This window comes from Serinus canaria, chromosome 1A (genome assembly GCF_022539315.1).
Source record: "Serinus canaria isolate serCan28SL12 chromosome 1A, serCan2020, whole genome shotgun sequence".
Classification (NCBI taxonomy): domain Eukaryota; kingdom Metazoa; phylum Chordata; class Aves; order Passeriformes; family Fringillidae; genus Serinus; species Serinus canaria.
The window spans coordinates 12,594,828-12,612,831 of record NC_066314.1 but is presented as its reverse complement, the minus strand read 5'-3'; the positions used below and the strand labels follow the sequence as shown (position 1 = coordinate 12,612,831).

At 35.0% G+C, this 18,004-nt stretch overlaps 1 protein-coding gene across 6 annotated transcripts in view; it reads left to right on the top strand.

Moving 5' to 3' along the window:
* The window catches only part of ORC5 (origin recognition complex subunit 5), a 66,049-nt gene that overhangs the window by 14,557 nt on the left and 33,488 nt on the right, over nucleotides 1-18,004 (top strand). For all 6 annotated transcript variants that reach the window (XM_009086843.4, XM_050988010.1, XM_050988009.1 and 3 more), the window contains 6 exons: nucleotides 249-297; nucleotides 865-955; nucleotides 3,103-3,155; nucleotides 5,270-5,382; nucleotides 9,136-9,183; nucleotides 11,394-11,504. In XM_009086843.4, coding sequence (XP_009085091.2) covers nucleotides 249-297; nucleotides 865-955; nucleotides 3,103-3,155; nucleotides 5,270-5,382; nucleotides 9,136-9,183; nucleotides 11,394-11,504 — 465 coding nt within the window. The remainder of the gene's footprint in view (nucleotides 1-248; nucleotides 298-864; nucleotides 956-3,102; nucleotides 3,156-5,269; nucleotides 5,383-9,135; nucleotides 9,184-11,393; nucleotides 11,505-18,004) is intronic.

Sequence of the window (18,004 nt, the reverse complement as noted above, 5' to 3'; positions counted from 1 at the left end):
AGCCTCTGAGTATGATAAACAGATCTTGCTGAGCTCAAAGCCATGTAACCTGTGATTACTTCTGTTTGTATTTTATGGTACAGAAATGTTGCCATTTGTGACAGTATAATGTTTGTAAGCAAGTGGCATAATTATTGAGTTAAAAGGGTTTGTTGGCTTTGCAAAGGAATTAATTACCCTGCTGGTTATACTCTGTAGCTGGATCAGATAGATTGTACTTTAATGTGTTCCATTTTTGCTTTCTGTAGGCAGCGCTCAATTTTGCTAAATACTGTGAACCAGTGGTCAGAGGGGAAGGTAAGGCTGTGTCTTTAATTTGAGAGGTGTATGAGAGAGCAGGTCCTGTTCAGTGGGTTTTGGTGAAGACTTTGCTCTGATCCTTGTGCTGTGGTGGCACAGTGGTATCTCAGGTCACAACAGCAGTGCTTACTCCAATTGCATTCAGTCATTAGCACTTGCAGCAGAAGCAGTAACGTGGTATTTAGTGATGGTGTTTTAGGAAACAAAGATGGAAATACCCTGAAAATTTTCCTGCTTCCTGTTAGTCTTTCTCCTCACACAACCATCAGGACTTTGACAAAGTAATGGGATAAGTTATTTCTTTGTCAAAGCTAAGAGAAGAAAGAAACCAAGAGGAGAGGTTTTGTCAACCTGATGCAGATTATCTCAGAACAGTCACAGAGAAACAGCCTTGTGTGGCAGCATGTGCTTGCTGGATGGATGGTGATGGTGCATCATCCTAAAGCAGCATGTCAGAGTCAGGGTGTTAGACTGTGTAATGCCTGTGACTGTTCAGGTGTCAGGGATGAGTTTTAGTGTTGTATGAGTTAAATGTTTAACAGAGTTGATTCTGGCTTGCTGCAGCAAATGAACGCGACACCCGCAAACTCTGGAAAAATATTGAACCTCATTTGAAGAAGGCAATGCAGACTGTTTACCTCCGGGAAATATCCAGGTAATTTGGAGGGCACAGGCTTGTTTGCTTTGTTGGGGTTGCTGTTTTTAACTACCTTCCTCTCACTGTGTTTCATGGCTAGTGTTTCTTTTTTGCTAGATGTAATCTTTTTTCTTTAATGTGCATTTCTTTCTTGCCATACACTGTTAGAAATAGCATATCTCAGGAGGAGATTTAAACAAAGTGGTATTTGTAGCATGTAATAGATTCAATAGGTAAAGCAGTGGCAGCAGGTTTTGTTCTCCTTTACAGTGATGCTGGATCCATTTTCTGTAATGTATGAAACTACCAAGCGTGGGAATCCATCACCAGAATATACAGGCACAGTTTAAAACACACTGCTGTGTGTGTTAGCTCACGAGATGCTCACTGTACCAAGGATATGTGCAAGCCTCAAAATTCTTGAGACATTACAGATTTTGAGTATCTGTGTTTCTTAGCTTTGTTTGATAGAGCTAGGTTTGTTTGCTGACTGTGTTTCTGATCCCTTATTTTCTTTTCCAAGGGCAATTTTTTTCTTATATGGAATTGCCACTTTTGACAGCATTAAAATCTGGTTTCCTATTAATGGCTATTGTTCTTGGTATTGTTTTAGATTCCTTGTTAATTTTGTAAGCTGCCAGACTGCTAGGAAAAAGGACAGTGGTGTTCATTCACAGTGGTAATAATTGGCTTAGGTTTAATGTTCTCTCCACCTTTAAGATGAGTGATTCTGATGTTACACTATGTGAAGAGAGATCGTTCAGTATTGTTTCATTTTTTTATCTTGATGAAAACATACTGATTTTGTTCCTTTCAATGCCATTGAGGCTATAGAACGTTCTGGTCACAACCTGAGTGTGTAGTAGAAGTCCTTGCTAAAATTCTAGAGTTATGATCATTCCTTCAAAAAGAGAATTGATTTTGCTTTTCCAAGCTAGACTTCACTGTAGCATGCAGCATTTTACTGTTTGGCTCAAATATTTATTTATATTCAATATTGATCTTCATTACACAGTCTATTCGGGATCGTCCTGACTTTTTATATTGTGTAATTGCCTACTCTAATTAGGTTGTAATAAAAGATTATGATACAAAATAGCTTGTGAATTGTTTCCAAATAAGTAATTTCCCTCTACAGTTTTCTTTGGTTATAAATTTGAGCTTGACTTGATTTTTATTAGAAATTCCAGTTTTCTGTCTAACAGTTCAAGGATTTAGTTCTGTGTACCAGTAAATGCTTGAGGAATTAAAATCACTATATCAGTTTTTCTGGCCACAGAACTGTGATTACTCTGCTTTTTCTTGGCCATGTAATTTATAGTGATAGAACTTTGCTATCAGCTTTTACCAAACTGAAAGGAAAATTAGCCTTTTTTCTGACTGTAAAATAGACGTTGGATAAAACTTCAACTCACTGATGAGTTGTTTTGTCATTCATTGTAATTTAAGTATAACCTGACCTCCCATTACACTGTTTTTATAAATTTTATAGCTTATGGCTGATGAACTCTGTTCATGAGGAACTTTAAAAAGCAAGCCAAAATAGTTCCGTCAGCAAACCTTTTTGTAATTCCCTTGTGGCATACAAAATGATCCAAAATATGAAATTGCTAGCAATGTCATTTCTTAAGGGAAGTTTTAAAGTGATTTTTTTTTTTTTTTGCTATTGTTTAGAAAAACACCACACTACTTGGGGGCATTTTTCACTGACAGAATAATCCATCTTGATGACTTCCATTGACTTCAAAATTACATTATGAAGTAATTAATAGTATTCTTCTCACAAACATAAACAGTTAGTAGGCAGATTAAAAATAATCAAAACTATCAGTGTTTTTACTTTTTATGCAATTCTGCATTATTTTTGAAACTTGGAACACTGTGGATGTTTGCTTACTATGGTAGTTGGATGGGAGGAAATAGGTATTTTACAAGTAGATCTTTTATGCCTTAATCTAACATTATTTTTTGCTTTTTTATCAAATACATAGTCTGCAGATTATTAAAATTTATGTGCGAGACAGTAAGACCACGTATTTTTAATTAGTCTCTCATAAACTATATCCTAGCCAGTGTCACAAAATTAGAATATACCAAGCAGGTAGCTTTCTCTAAAAGACTATCAAATACTACATCTTTATGTATTTGCATTATCTGTCTTTCAGCTCACAGTGGGAGCGTTTGCAGCAAGATGGTGGAGAGCCTGGGCAATTGAAAGGTATTAAAAACAGTAACTATGTAATGTGAAATGTGCTTTTTGGTTCCACTTGGTCTTTGTCATCTGAGAACATGTGAATAAAACCACACAGACAAAGCTACCTGTTAGTATTCACTTACAATTCAGGCTAATCATTGTTTTTTTGAGAAGGTGTTCTACAAAGGAATATTTTCCCCCTATCATATATATTGGGAGTAACCTTTCCTAATATCTTTTGCAGATAAAGGCAGTCTTCTTTACAACAGTATTTCTTATGTCAGAATGGGTGAGGAATGGCCTGAACCCTGATGGTCAAACCTCTGTGTGCCAACTGGCAGAATTGTCTCAAGTGGGGAGAAGAGAATGTTATACCTGGTGTATTGCACTAAGTTAGCACATTCCTAAACAAAACACCTGTCCTGGTCCAGATTTCTTGCAAAGGGAAGTGTCAGAAGTGCAAGTGTTCTTTCTCTATGTTCTTTCTTTGGACAAGTAGAGCTTTGTTGGTTTTATACTGCAGACAGGCTGGAAAGTTGAATCTTAATATATTTGTCAGCCTTCATTTATAGTTTAGGAAAGAATACTGAAATATTTTCCTGGTGATGTCAGTTGGTCATGGTCTTTTGACCAGTTTGTATTTAGGGAACATTTTTTATATTATTTGTCATGACAATTCCTTGAGATAAGGGCAATCATCAGGCTGTTACCTGTGTTTCGTTTATGATGGGTGAATTTTCAACGTTTTTGACCAAGGGAGTTTGATTCGAAGTGTCCTTATTAAACTCTCTCTTAGATGATCATGAAATATTTTGCACCTGACAACCCCATAAAGGGGTTGAAATGCATTTTCATAAGTGTATGTAGTAGGCAAAAATTTCGTGTTGTTAAAACAGCGTTTGATAGCAATATGCTTAAGAACTTGTTCTAATAAATAAAATTTTAACTCTAATAAAGGTGTAAATCATCAAATAGTTCAGTGTGTGCTGCAATATTGGCTGACCAGAAGAATGGAGAAAAACCAGATGTTTTTGTGTTAAACTAAATTGTCTGTCTTCAAGAGTTTATTTGGTGTTGCATGTTATAAATAGCATGCAGTACAAGAGAATCTCTTAATTATAAGTGAAACTAAAACTGCTATTCTTTTATGCTTATGTGAGAGGAAATCATTACTAGCAGACATTTGGGATGCTTTTCCCTATACTGTGGGCCCTGAATCATAACTTTTAAACATGTTTAATTCTTTAATCTTTATTTGCTGGTATTTGTGGATTAAAGCATAAGGGTACAGGTGCTTCACAGAAGAAGAAACTGAAGTAAAAACTGTAAGCAGAGGGAACAAGAGAGACCCTTTAATGATTTCTGATGTTAGCCAGCTGATGAAGGGTGGTTTGATGAGCCTATTCTTATGCATAAGCATGTAAAACAAGAGCAGGGGACTGCAAGGGTAAAAATTACCGGCTAAAAGTACTTTGAGTTCTCCTCAAAAAGAGGGGAAGCAGATATTCACTAGACTGTAGTTCTTGTGGATTTTAATATCTGTGTTTAATCTTAATTAAGTATACATGTATATAATGAGGCAGAGTCAACTGGTTGAATTTTAAAATTTTTAAAACATTTTCTGTAGGAAATAGAACAGTGGCTAAAAATCATTGATCACAGATGAACTGTTTATTGGAAGTGCAGCACTGCTGCTTTCTTCACCATGCCAGCCTTGTTCCTGGAAAAGTTGTATGGTGGTCTAGAGGAATCTAAAGGTTGAATCTTGAAAAAAATTGCTGTTGTATTTAAATGTATCCCTTAATCTACCTTGTTTCTCAGGAAAATTCCCTTAAATTAAAGTAGCCTGGAATTATTTATATCTTTTTTCAGGAAGATTTATGAATCCCTGATGCTTCAAGTACAGTTGCTGAGAGTCTGAAAAGGTTTCAGAATGTTAGCTTTGTTTAGCTTTGTGCCATGCTCCTTGGCCCTTCCCTGAGTCCGCATCTGTTATAATGGGGCTGAGAAAGTCATACTTATTTAGTTATGGCACTAGAGCAGGAGAGAAGGAAAAGAAAATTAATGCAGGGAAGTTTAATTTAAAGTTTGTGGATGTTCAGTTTTCATTAACTCATGAACTGTTTGTTTATTTTTAGGACTTTCTGCACATACCCATGTGGAACTTCCTTATTACTCCAAATTTCTTCTAATAGCTGCTTACCTTGCCTCCTACAATCCTGTTAGGACAGATAAGAGATTCTTTCTTAAGGTAACAAAATTAATTTCTTACTGCTGTTAACTGGCTTCCTGCATACTGAATTTCACGGTTTAAAACTCTTCAACTATTTGTATTGAGCTCTGTTTCTGTGTGCGCTTCGTTTGATGAGCAGCTTTTCTGTAGATCACATACTGTGATTGGTAATGATCACTGAGTGACTTAAATGTCTAATAAACCCAAATTCTTCTTCATGTCAAATTATGCATAAAGTTGTTATAGCATGAGCACTGTGCTTTGCTTTTCTAAATTATTACAGTTTTGTTCTGAAAATATTTTAGTTGAGTGACCACAGCGTCCTTAGTTATAAGCCACACATAAATTTCCAGAGTAAGGTACAAGCCAAAACTGCCTTGGTCTTTAATGAGGTAAAATGGCTTAGAGCACTGTTAGTTTTTTTTATAGAGTTCTAAGTTTTTCAAATAAAAACATACAAGCAGTTGCTTTGCAGGAGGTATGGTTACATTAGGTGGTATGTGTTGTGTAGAAATGGTGGGAATACATGTTTTAGGATGAATGTATTAACGGTTACTACCAGCTCCTGGGCTAAACATCAATTTCTGTTAGTTCTTGCCATGTACATGTTGATGGGTTTTTTCCTTCTTTTTTTTCTTCTTTTTTTCCTGTGAGCTAAGTTGTGGTCATACTGCAGACAAGTGCTGTGGTTCCATTGGTTGTTGTTGTATGTCTCTTCCTGACCCAGGATCTTCAAGCTCTTTAAGCCTGCCTCATTGTCTCATTTTGAGTTATTTGACAAAATGTAGGTGGGAAGGCAGGTATCAGAAAAGTGATGAGGCAGTTGGGCTTTCTATGCATTTTACCAACTATTGCAGTATGTATTGATATGTGCATGTGTGTATAAATACATGGTATTCATGATGGATGGGTGTAAGCAATTAAAGGAGTGCAAGACAAATTTGTAAACATATTACTCCCTCTTCAAAAAAAAAAAAAACCAAAACAGAGATACACACACATTTTGAGAAGTTACTGCAGTTTCTAGTGATTAAATGTTAGTACGCTTTCAGTTTGAACTGTGGTATGATCTTACTGAAAGCTATAGATGTTTCATCCTTGTATTTAGTCCCTTCCTTAGTGAACAGTTACTTGTAGTAAGTGTAGATAGACAAATTTTCTTTATGGGCAAGCCTTGTTCTTTGCACTTGGCTGGAGCATTTTCTTTTTTAGAGTTTTTTTTTCTGAAGAAATGTTTCTACACAGAAATGGGAGAGCATGCAAGAGTCAAGTCTGTATGTACAAAAAATGCCACATCATCCTTGTGTTCTCTGAACAGCCTTTTCAGCTTAGGTTTCTTCCTTTCTCCTTGTAGTATCTCTCTATGAGTTTCCACTCTTGCACATGAACCATATTAAAGTTTTGTACAATAAACATGAATTTCTAAGGTTTTTGAAGCAGGGGTCAGGAAGGTATTTCTATCAGTGCTCTCAGGTATTTTTTTCCAACAACTGAAGCAGAAGTCATCATTTTTCCTGCATGTCATATGGTATCAGTTAGCCCTTCATCAGGTCTAAAAATCAGAAATAGCTGCATCTCAAAGCCCAATAAAACCAACACTTTTGAGAGGGTTTCAAGCTGAGTGGTTTTGTGAGTCATGTGAATAGTGGAAATAGAATATAATTTTTATCAGGTTTGTAATGAGATTCAGAATAGGTGACAGAAAAGTATCTTCTGGAGTGATTTAACTAAGGACTAAAAGAAGCAAAAGAAATGCAAACAAAAGGATGGTCACTGAGCTGCTCATCTGCACTTTTCTATAGATGCTATGCTCTACTACAGCTAAAAGTGAAGTCACAGTGTGGGGCAGCCTGGAGTGCTAACATGTTGCCCAACAGAGTGGGGAAGTGATAGCAGGCACCACTGCTTTGGTTATGTGAAAATTCAAGAGCTTTGCAGTAGAGGGAGAGAACAATATGAAGCTGGTTTGGAAGTTTTTAAAACAAGAAAGAATAGGAGTATGTATATGGGAAGTCCTAATAGAAAACAGTGTTAAAAGCTAATTGAAAATTAGCTCTGAATTTCATGTGGTTTGTGCTTGAACAGAAATAGTATACCATATATACCATATGGAGATCCCAGCATAACCTGTAAAGTGCATGAATGCAGTTTGTTGTGATCCATCCAAAGCATTCTGTGTAACCTCAGGCTTGATCACTTTCCCCTGTGAAAGGTCATGGTTAGCACTGCAGTAGTTTTATTCAAAGGCATGTTGAAATGATTGCTTTGCTGTCTCTAATTGTGTTTGATATGTATTAGCTGAATTAGCTATTTTTTTAAATCGGACAAATCATGTGAATTGAACCTAAGCCCTTTCTACTATTTAGCTCTGCAGAAGTCAGTCCAGAAAAGCCAGATTTACTAATGTTAGCGTTCAGGAACACATAATCACGAGAAATTATTATATGCAGGTGCATTTAATGAAGAGCTCTGGGTTTCAGGGGTACAAACCCAAATCTGACTCCGACATAGGTTCGGGATGGATAGGCTTTTATATTCTATCATTATATAACTTTCCTGTTAATTATTAAACTTACATTGTTCTATAGTATACATAGATTTCAGCCAAGCATAGCCACCTTAGACTAGGAACATACAGTTTCTCATTGTTCTTCTTATGATTATACAATAATTATTTTAATTACTACTACTTACGCAGGTAAAACACAAGGCTTAACATTTCAGAGTTTATCTTAGTATTTTCCAGGGCGCCACTGTCACTAAGATAATTTTGACATGGCTGAATATTGAGGGCCACAAATACTAAATACAAGATTTTAAATATTTAAAAGAAAAAATAATTCCTTTATATGAGGTTTTCTTTTCCCTGATTCATTGAGCATGCTTATAAGGTATATTAATAAGGTATACTTCTCAGGGCTGTGAAAGAAAAACTCATCAGGTGGTATTTTGAGAAATACCACTTAACAATGTTTAAAAACTATTACACTTCACTTCATCCTTCATGTCTCTCTTGGGTTTTTTGTTTCTTTTTTTTAACCCATTCATTTGTTACACTGTTTACTGTACTTCTGCCCTTGTCTTGCCCTCACACTTTTAGTTGAGATCCAAGATCACTTGGCTGTTTTCTTTCAGTTGTCTTTTTTAAGAAAATTTTAAAAACGTGCAGCTTTAAATTACATTGCATTTCTTCAACACCCACCCCTACCCCTTCACCCTCCCCTATTCCTTCCTATTGTCATTCAGCTCAAGAAACTTGAACTACCTTTGTATTATATTGATTAAATTCCTGGTTGTCATTCTGCCAACTTTTGTACCATCCAAATTCTGAAATAGGGTCAATAAAAGGTGAAAATTCTGATGGATTTTATACATGGTTACATTTTAAAAATTATGATAGTCATCATCTGTCTTTTTTATTAGATGATTGAGGATATGAGGAGGATGGTAGCATGAAGTCATATTACAAACCAATTTTTACTACCTCATCAGTTCCTGAGTAAATTTAAGAAAAACCAAACTTTTGCATTTCAACAGAAAATGTTAGCATGTTGTGTTTTGGCTTTGCACCACTTGGGACAAGATGAAGCAAGAAGCTAGGCAAGTGTAATTTTAGGGCTTATAGTAAGAATGATTGATTCCTAGTGACATCCAAGGCAAATACTGGAAGCGTAGTAAAGAAGAAGACGTAGAGTAACATCCTACCATTTGTAGTGTATACATTTTTTATTGACTGTTTTAATTACCTTTGCTCTTGTCTCTTGTTTGCAGCATCATGGGAAAATTAGAAAGACCAACTTCATGAAGAAGCATGAGAAGGTATGTATTTTATCCTTCTAAGCTGAGCTTGGCAGCAAATATTTTCTTTCCACTGTACTTGTGGGTTTGTGTTACATTTTGTGTTATTGATTACTGTAGAAACATCAGAACTGCAGAAATAATAGTTTTTCTGCGCTTGTTTTGTGCTACAATTTCTGTGAGATACATTTTGTTAAAACAGTAACACAAAATTTTCTCCTATAGCAATATTTTTGTGTACAGCAAAGTGTGTTTAATAAAGCTAATTAAATGACATCATAAGTGGAGTTGCCAAGTATCAGCATCTCTCTCAAAAAATTTTATTATCTTTAAAGAATTTTTATGCAAAGATTTCTATAATGAGGGAAATTGAAATATAAACAATTACAGATGTAGTGTTATAAATTGGCTAATTTGCTTCAGTTGGTGTGACAGTTTATGTCAATATACTTTTGCCCAGAGAAGCTTGTCTGAAGACTGATTTACTGATCAGATTCACTTAACTCCAGTGGGTGCCTGCATCTAAAACAGTTTATAGCCCATGCAGAGTCAGTTGATGCAGCCATTGGAGTGAAGGGTGTGATTTGGCTCTTACTAAAGTAGGTTCTATGTTCAGGCAGATGAATTGCACCACAAATTGTATTGATTAGATTTCTACTGGCTATATTTGGAACTGAGGAAACTGATTTGGCTTTCCGTACCTGCTTGGCAGGAAGCTGACATTAGATGAAATAAATCCAACCTTAAAAGTTTAGTTATAGCAAGACTAAAAGTCTATTTTGTGATTCAGAATTGTGTGGGTCCAGAGGCTGTGGTTTTTTGGTTTTTTTTTTTACCAGAAAAAATGAATCCTATGAGTGAGGGGAAGAAACTGACTTACCATTCTATTAATTGCCCTGTTGCTGATAAAAGCAGAATTTGTTTGTTTTTTTTTTGCATGGTTGGCCTGGAACGATGCTTTTCCAGTGACAAGTGAGAGATCTTCCTGGTGAATCTATTTTTGGCTATGTGTTTTCATGATTTTTGACACTGCTTGCTTTGTTAGCCAAGAGGTAGCTTTGGGGACACCTCCCGGATTTGAAAAGTTAAAACATGTATTGGAAATAACATTTGATTTTGCTGAAGAAATGAGTGGTTGTGTTTTACTGATGGCTAATGCCACAGAGGTGCTGGTGTTATGTTTGAGATGTTCTTTTCCAGAAGCATTTTGAAACAAACTTTCCCTTGAAAATCCTATTTAATCTTGGCTGCTCTGCTAGTAAGAATAAATTATTGTACTCTACAAAAAAGGAAGCTGGATGTCAAAATAGAGAGAATTAAGTGCAAACTTAAAAGAAGTATTTCCCTTGTAAGAACTTTTGGAAGTGTGAGTCATAAATCTCTGTAGTCTTAACTATACTGCCTGAGTTGGAATACTGCCCAGCTCTGCCTTATAAACTGTACATCTCCTTTTTGCAGAGTTGGTTATTTTGAAAATGCTTAGCATTGAACAATCAGGACTTTGTATTACTTTGAATTCGAGTGAATGCGATGTTACTGCATACAATAATCCATAATGCCTAAAATGGCCATCAGTGTCAGCTGAGGTGTGAGGTGTGCATGATGCAGAAGAGCTCTGTAGATGAGAGGCTGAGCAAATCTGCTGTGTTCTGATAACACAGTTGCTGTGGCTGGGCTGGTAGCTCATTATACAGCAGGCCTTACAGTCAAGAAGCTCACCTTGGGCTCAGCCATCTGAACTCTTTGCTTTAACCAGCTGAACCTGTGGGAGATATGTGCACTGTGAGTGTTGCTCAGCACTGTTTGCCTTGCCTCTGGAATACTATGTCCTGTTTTGTCCTCCTTCTTTGGAAGAAATCTTTAAGCTCCCTACCAACACAAGCCATTCTGTGATTCTTTGAATGCCATAAAACATAGCCTTTCCTCTTTATTCCTTAAATTGAGCAAGGTCATTAGACAACACAAGTAAATTTATAAATCTACTGACAGGAAATTTGGCATAAGATCCTCTGTTACAGCTCAAAAATTTTCCTGTTTATTGTGCAGTTTGAACACATGCCATGTTCAATAGATCTTTCTATATCTTGATCAACAAACGTGTATTCAGTGTTTTCCATATCATGTAAGTAGGCTGTATGAATCATGGTGCCTCCCTAGAGGCCAAAAGAATAACATCATGTAGTACTCCAGGGAATTAAGAAGTGGATTAAAAAGTGTTGTTTCTGTTGCAGACCAGCAATCACCTACTTGGGCCAAAGCCATTTCCCCTGGACAGATTGTTAGCAATATTATATAGTATTGTGGACAACAGAGTTGCTCCAACTGCAAATATATTTTCCCAGGTGAGTGTGTAATTACTTTTTTAGTTGCTTTTTAGTGTCTGGAATTCACCAAGTTTTAAATGTTTTTTGTAAGTCAGAATTCTAGTTAAATACTTAAATAAATAATGAATAATTTAAATGAGAAAACAACCACAACAGGTGATTTAAATCAAAGGTTCAGAGTAATATTTATCTGTATTACTAGTTGTGAATCCAATACTTTATTTGTCTAGTGGTCTGAAATCTGGTAATAGATAACTTTTTCCTGATCCTGGGCTGTGATCTGTACTGATCAGTTCCTTGGTTTCTCACTGAAGTCTCTAAGCCTGTTTGCATTTCAGGTTAGGTGTATAAATGTTCAGTGTCCCATGGCCAGAAGTAGTCACATTGTAACACACATTGCTACAAAAATGTAGAGGTGTAGAAAAGCAGAGGGAATAAGGTACTTACGGGTGAGCAGTGTTTGCTGTGGTACGTATACCTACTGTTCTCCAGTTGGACAAAACGTTAAGGCTTGCAGAGAAGAGTGAGTATCCCGTTTCACTAGATGGCAGCATAGCTATAGAAGTGAGTGGAATTAAGTAAATCCAGTGTTTTCTCAAACCTCTGGGTTTGTCAAGTGTGTGTTGACCAATTCTGTATAAGTAAAGATGATTTTCTACTATCAGTTTGATTCTTGGATATCATTTCCACCTTAGAAATTCTCTTTTTTTTCCTTCTTTCCAGTTGTAATTTACTTACTGAAATATTTTCCACCTTTCCTCGTTAACTATCACATTTAACCAAATAATATTTCTATTTATTGTCTGCATTCATGTGAAGTTCTAGGAACATAGTGTTTGTTTTTTAGGATGTTAGCTTTGTATTCTCTTTTTTTTGCTATCAAAAGCATTTTGGTACACACTAGATCTGAATGTATTACATAACAGTATTTTATAGTATATTTTCAAAAATAGTGTAGCTGCACATTTAACAGGCATTCCAGGTAAGAAAACAAATGTCATTATTCCAATGTACAGTTAAGTAGTACTGAAGCCACAATTTGTACATATTATAGTTCCACCTTAGGCTAAATTACAGAATTACCAAGTTCCATGAGATGCTTTGTTCTGATTTAGAGTTTGCACTAGATGGCAGTGTTATCAAAGAATAGTTCTCATTCTTTATTTTCTGAATATCTGGAGTTAAGCTATACAGATATTAAAAAATTGTATATAATCTTAACTGGGTTAGGACCAAGAACTTGAAATTAAATGTGTTTATACAAAAAAGCAATTTTATAAATTATTTAAGAGTATTTTTAGTTATAAAGCAATTTTTACATTAAATTTTAATTTAAAATATTGAAGTGTCCACTACAACGTAATAAAAAATGCAACAGAATTTAAAATAGGTTTGGAAAGTAATTTAAACTAGGCATAATATTTAATTGCTCTTCCTTCTTGAATAGCTTAGAACAATCTGCATTTCAGTGATTTTTGTCATTGGTTATTCTGTAAATATATTTTTCAAAGTAAATATTTAGGACCTGGCTTATCCTTATCAGTATTGATACATTTTAATGTTAAATAATGCAATATTAAAATTTTTGTTTGTGTGATCAGCATGGAAATAATACTAAAATTATACAGAAGTTTAAAATGTTTGTCAAATATTTGGCTTCTTAACTGACTCATGATTAATTTTATGTGCTCTTTAATTTGTAAACTCAAAGACTGTACATGAACCAAATGCATATTAATTCTCCCCATGTACTATCAGAAAATAGCATGCCTTAGCTTTAAAGTTGGTCAACAATCACAGTCAAGATTCAAGAAGGACTAGCAGCTGCTTTAAGATCTGCCACTTGCTGATTTCGTGGTATTTCTTAGTACTTCTTGTTTTTCTGTATAGTTTCTATTCACATGAAAATTTTGGTTATTAGCTTTTCAAAAACTTCTATGCTAATAAGCAGCAAAATTTCATTTTTCTTCTTAACGCTAGGTTTTATGGAAAATGTTTAGTTTTTCTAAATAGATTTTCAACTGAAGATTTGAGTCGTAATCTTTTGCCTTTAAATATCATACTCTAAAATGGTCTCATACCTTTTTTCAAACCTAAAATTAGCACGTTTGTTTTACAAGTGTGATCTTTGCAACCAATACCAAACTAAACAACTTCTGCTGTAATTAGGAGATAGAATTGTGCCATTCATTTTTGGTCTTCCTCACTAACTAGTACAAGAGAATAGCAGAGGGGGGTGGGTGAAGCAAATTTCCACTTCTGCAAATGACAGTTTTTTAGTTGCTCCCTTAAAAGTTGAAATTTCTCTTGGGTTTGTGCTCTTTTTAATCAGACTTTTCTCACATCCAGTGAGGATGTTTTGAGACAAAGTTAATGGAAGGTTTGGAGGTTTAATTAATGGCGTCTACATATCAGTATGTACACGAATTGTTTGTGTTCGTTTGAGATGTTCCCAGTGTTCATCTTTCTCCAGAAAATTCACTGTTTTTCTTAATAATTTATCACAATACTGTTTTTTTTTAGCACATTGTGTATTCGTATAACAGGTTACTGAATTTGTTTATTTCCTCATTTTTTAAACCAAGAAGATGGAGGTTAGAGAACTGTTGATTTCTGGAGGCATTTGGGACGACAGGTTCTTAAAATGTTTTTCTTCAGATACAATTTTGTGTAATAATTTAACGGATTGATGATGATATTGCAGTCACCAGTGGGCATTACATTCTGTGCTGGGACAGAACTTGCACAGTTGATGGTCTATGGCTGAGTATGTTGCTGAAGTGTTTTAAAAGGTAAAATAGGGAGAAAATGGTGAAAAGATGAAAGTGCACTTTCACACAGTGCTGAAAACCGTGTGACTCTGGGTTGTGCAGTCTGCATCCTACAACAGAGAAGTCTTAGAGTTTCCTTACTTGCTACAGCAGGAACAACCAGTATTATTTGTGTCTCCATATGGATCCACTGTGCAGAGTAGGAAATATTCATTGTGTCCAAGGGCAATTACAGCAGAATGGAGGGATACAAAGAAACTTTGTAAAGCTTCCTGAAAGTGCATTCTGCAAAGGTTCTGAGGGCCTTTTCAGTCCTGGTTTGTATAAGAGTAGTATTTCATTTCATAGGCTTCCCACAGAAAATAGACAGAAATACAACATAATGCTCTTCATTAAAATGTGCCTTAGTAGAGGACACAAATGAATTTAAGCACAAAGCATTGGGCAAGAATTATCAGCACCAGTTTAATTTAAATGAGGTCATTTTACATTGAAGAGAATAAGGGCTGTTCATATCACAATCAATGAGGAAGCAGATACTGTTGTTATGGTTTACATGCCAAAATTAACCAATGCTTTTTCCTCTACCAAAATCATTTAGTAATTACTTCTTCAAGTCAATTCAGTTCTCCTTGCCATTTTTCATTTTCTAGACATTTTATCTTGCTTTTGCTTTCTTGTGAAATAGCTTTTCATAAAGAGGATTGATTACATCTACTTGTAGTTTTGAGCTGTGATGTTATCTGAGAAAATGAAACAAAGCCCTTTATCTTGCATACTTTCGCATATTTTATTTCTGGGAGTACATCCCTGAATATTTGGAAAAATATCTAGGATAACTTCTCACAGTATATAATAGCTGAGAATTACCAAACAGGTAACTAATCAGTAAATTCAGTTTTGTTTACATTTTCACTCTAATGCACTAAAATTAGGTCATCCCAGGTTTGGTTTTAATGTTACTCTTTATATTTGGGAAATGTTTTCAGATAGTTGGATAGTTAGGATTTAGTTCTGGCTATAGTGCATTTGTAATCAGATTTCTAGGAAGGGTGTTTAGGAGTATATGGAGACACATCAGGTATCTTACACATAGTCTGTATTTCATTTATTAGACATTTCTTGTCTCTTTGATGCTGGATCTAAGAAAACCATTTGAATTTTCTTAAGAGTATCACAAATTCATAGAACTAATTTAGTTATAAATGTGTAAGACTTTGGAATGAAGGTTAACAAACCTAAAATTTTTCCATCTGTTGTAGACATTAATAGCATTACAAATTGTTGTCCAAAGAGTAAGAACTTTTCATCTGAAGTTAAAATCAATGCAGTAGTGTGCATACTCAATAAATTGTGTGGTGTGTTAAGTGGCAATATGATATGATATGGGTCTATGAGAAACACACAAACCACTGATGTATATAACATAATTCCAGCTGGAAGGAGCCAGAGGAATGTAGTTTTCTGTAATTAAGAGAGGAAAAAAGTGCCCTTTCTTGGAATGTAAGAATCTGGAGAGGTTTATTTTCTTTTTTCATGCTTCCTTGTCTGCCTTACATGAATAGAATAGTGAATATTGAATATTCTTTATGTGAACTGGAAGAGTATGAGGCAATTTACCTGCAAAATTTCTTTGTTCCTGTTGTGTTGGAAGCATGCTTTATGACTTTCATTTTCAGATGATAATTTAATGTTTAAACTGCCCTTTATTTGTAAATTGACAGTTATGGTAAAATTTCAATTGCAAGATTGGAAAGATGCCTGATTTTGTTATCTACTTACTTGATTTGTATTATGGCCTATATATGTCACAGCCTTTCTGGACACTAAATATCCACATCCTGATTATGGTTCTAACTCTGTTACTGCATTATGTTAGGTTCCCTTGATGTAGCAATTTGATAAAGAGGAATTTGATTCTATGATTCTATAGTTCTGTGATTCAATACTGTGAATACTGTCAACAGTTTTTTTTTCAAATGGAAAGCACTCTTAATTGCTTCTACAAGCTCAGATTGTATTAATGTTTAAAAATAAGTTTTTCATTCCACATTTGACAACTCTTGACAGAATAAGAATTACTCATTTTTGCTAGATCAGCTGTATTGTGTTCCAGCTTTCCTTGCTGTTACAGGGCCTGCTCATAGGAACATTTTGCATCTGTTTTAACGCTATTATTTAAGACTAATAGAATACTCTTCATTTAAAAAGTGAGCAGGTGGGTGAATTTCTACAGAAAAAGGTCTGGTTTGAAATGTATGCTGTTCTCCACTGTTCCCTAAGAGGCCTTATTATGAAGAAGAACAAAGACAAGTGGAGCCATTTTTATTTTACAGTAGGCAAGAAATACAGAGCATATTCTTGTACTGTCAGTACAACATGTTATATGTCAGTAAGTAGATTAATTTTTAATTTTTTAAAAATAAGCAAAATGCTGGAAAAATGAAAGTTCCTGCTGATTCTTTTAAACCACCTTCCTTTGCTTTCCTATTACTCTGAAATTCCACAAATGTTGTGCTTGTTCTATTTTTGGATAAATGGATAGTGTTACTGCTAAAATTTATCTGAAATAATTGAGAAGTTCATAGCAGACATTAGCTACCCCAGTGGGGATGGTGACTTTGGAAGAATATGTTTCTAACCTGTTCTCAAATTACCGTTTACACTTAGCATTTACACCTTCATGACCAAAGTTTATACTGCAGTGAGATTTCATGTTGTCTGGTTGAATGTTTTAAAAAAAATCCTTTCTATCTCATAGATAATATTGCAAAATTATTCAAGACAAAGTTGAAGCGTATCTGATTTTGGAGAGTGCCTTTGCTTTATACCTCCAGTAGATGGTACTAAGATTTGGGAGACTTGAACAGTTGTGTACAAAAACATTGAAATGTTTGAATAATTATTTTATACATTGTTGAAAGGTGGAATCATTAAGTAGTGAATATTCAGAAGGGAGATGATTGTAAAAGTTATGTTTCTCTTGCAGTTCATTGTGTATGTAGATTTTCTTGAATTTTATTTTTGGAATATAAGCAAATATATTCTCATATATTTCCCTATTTTTATCACTTCTTGAGTTCTAAAATTACAAGAGAGGATGTCATCAGCCACTGCTTCTGTCCTATTGATTTAACCTGAAAATGACTGCATTTCACTGTTCTCTTGCTTCAGAGGAAGGTACATTAAATTGCACAGCTTAATCCATTCTGACCACAGGAGGTGTCATCTCTGGAGTGATCCTTCTATACTTTCATGCAGGGGGAAACGTTTATTTTTACCAAAAAAAATGAACTATATGTAAAAATGTCTTAAAAGCTTATTTTTTTAATTTTGTTTTTTTTCATGAGAACTATTTAGAATTACAGTATACCTCTCTATGTGGTCAGTCAGAAGATCTTTAGAGCTTCCCAGTGACAGGAATGAGCAAATATAAACCCTTGACTCTGGGCTTATCTCATTCTCATTACTGGTCTAAATGAACTTCCCCTCCTCTTTCAGAGTGTAGTGAAGATAACTGAGGCACATCTTGCCAGCCCAGAATATCTGTTAGTCTTCTATAATGTCATATGTCTCACACAGCGTTCATATATAATCTGTATATGCCTACATGTTTATTGTCCAGGTGGGTTTGTAGTACACCCTTTTGACCCTGTGGCTTCGTGGTTGCCCATACCTAAAAGATTATTTTCGTATTGTTGAAACATCTTTTTTAGCAGTTGTCAGTTTGTAGCTGGGGGGGTTTTT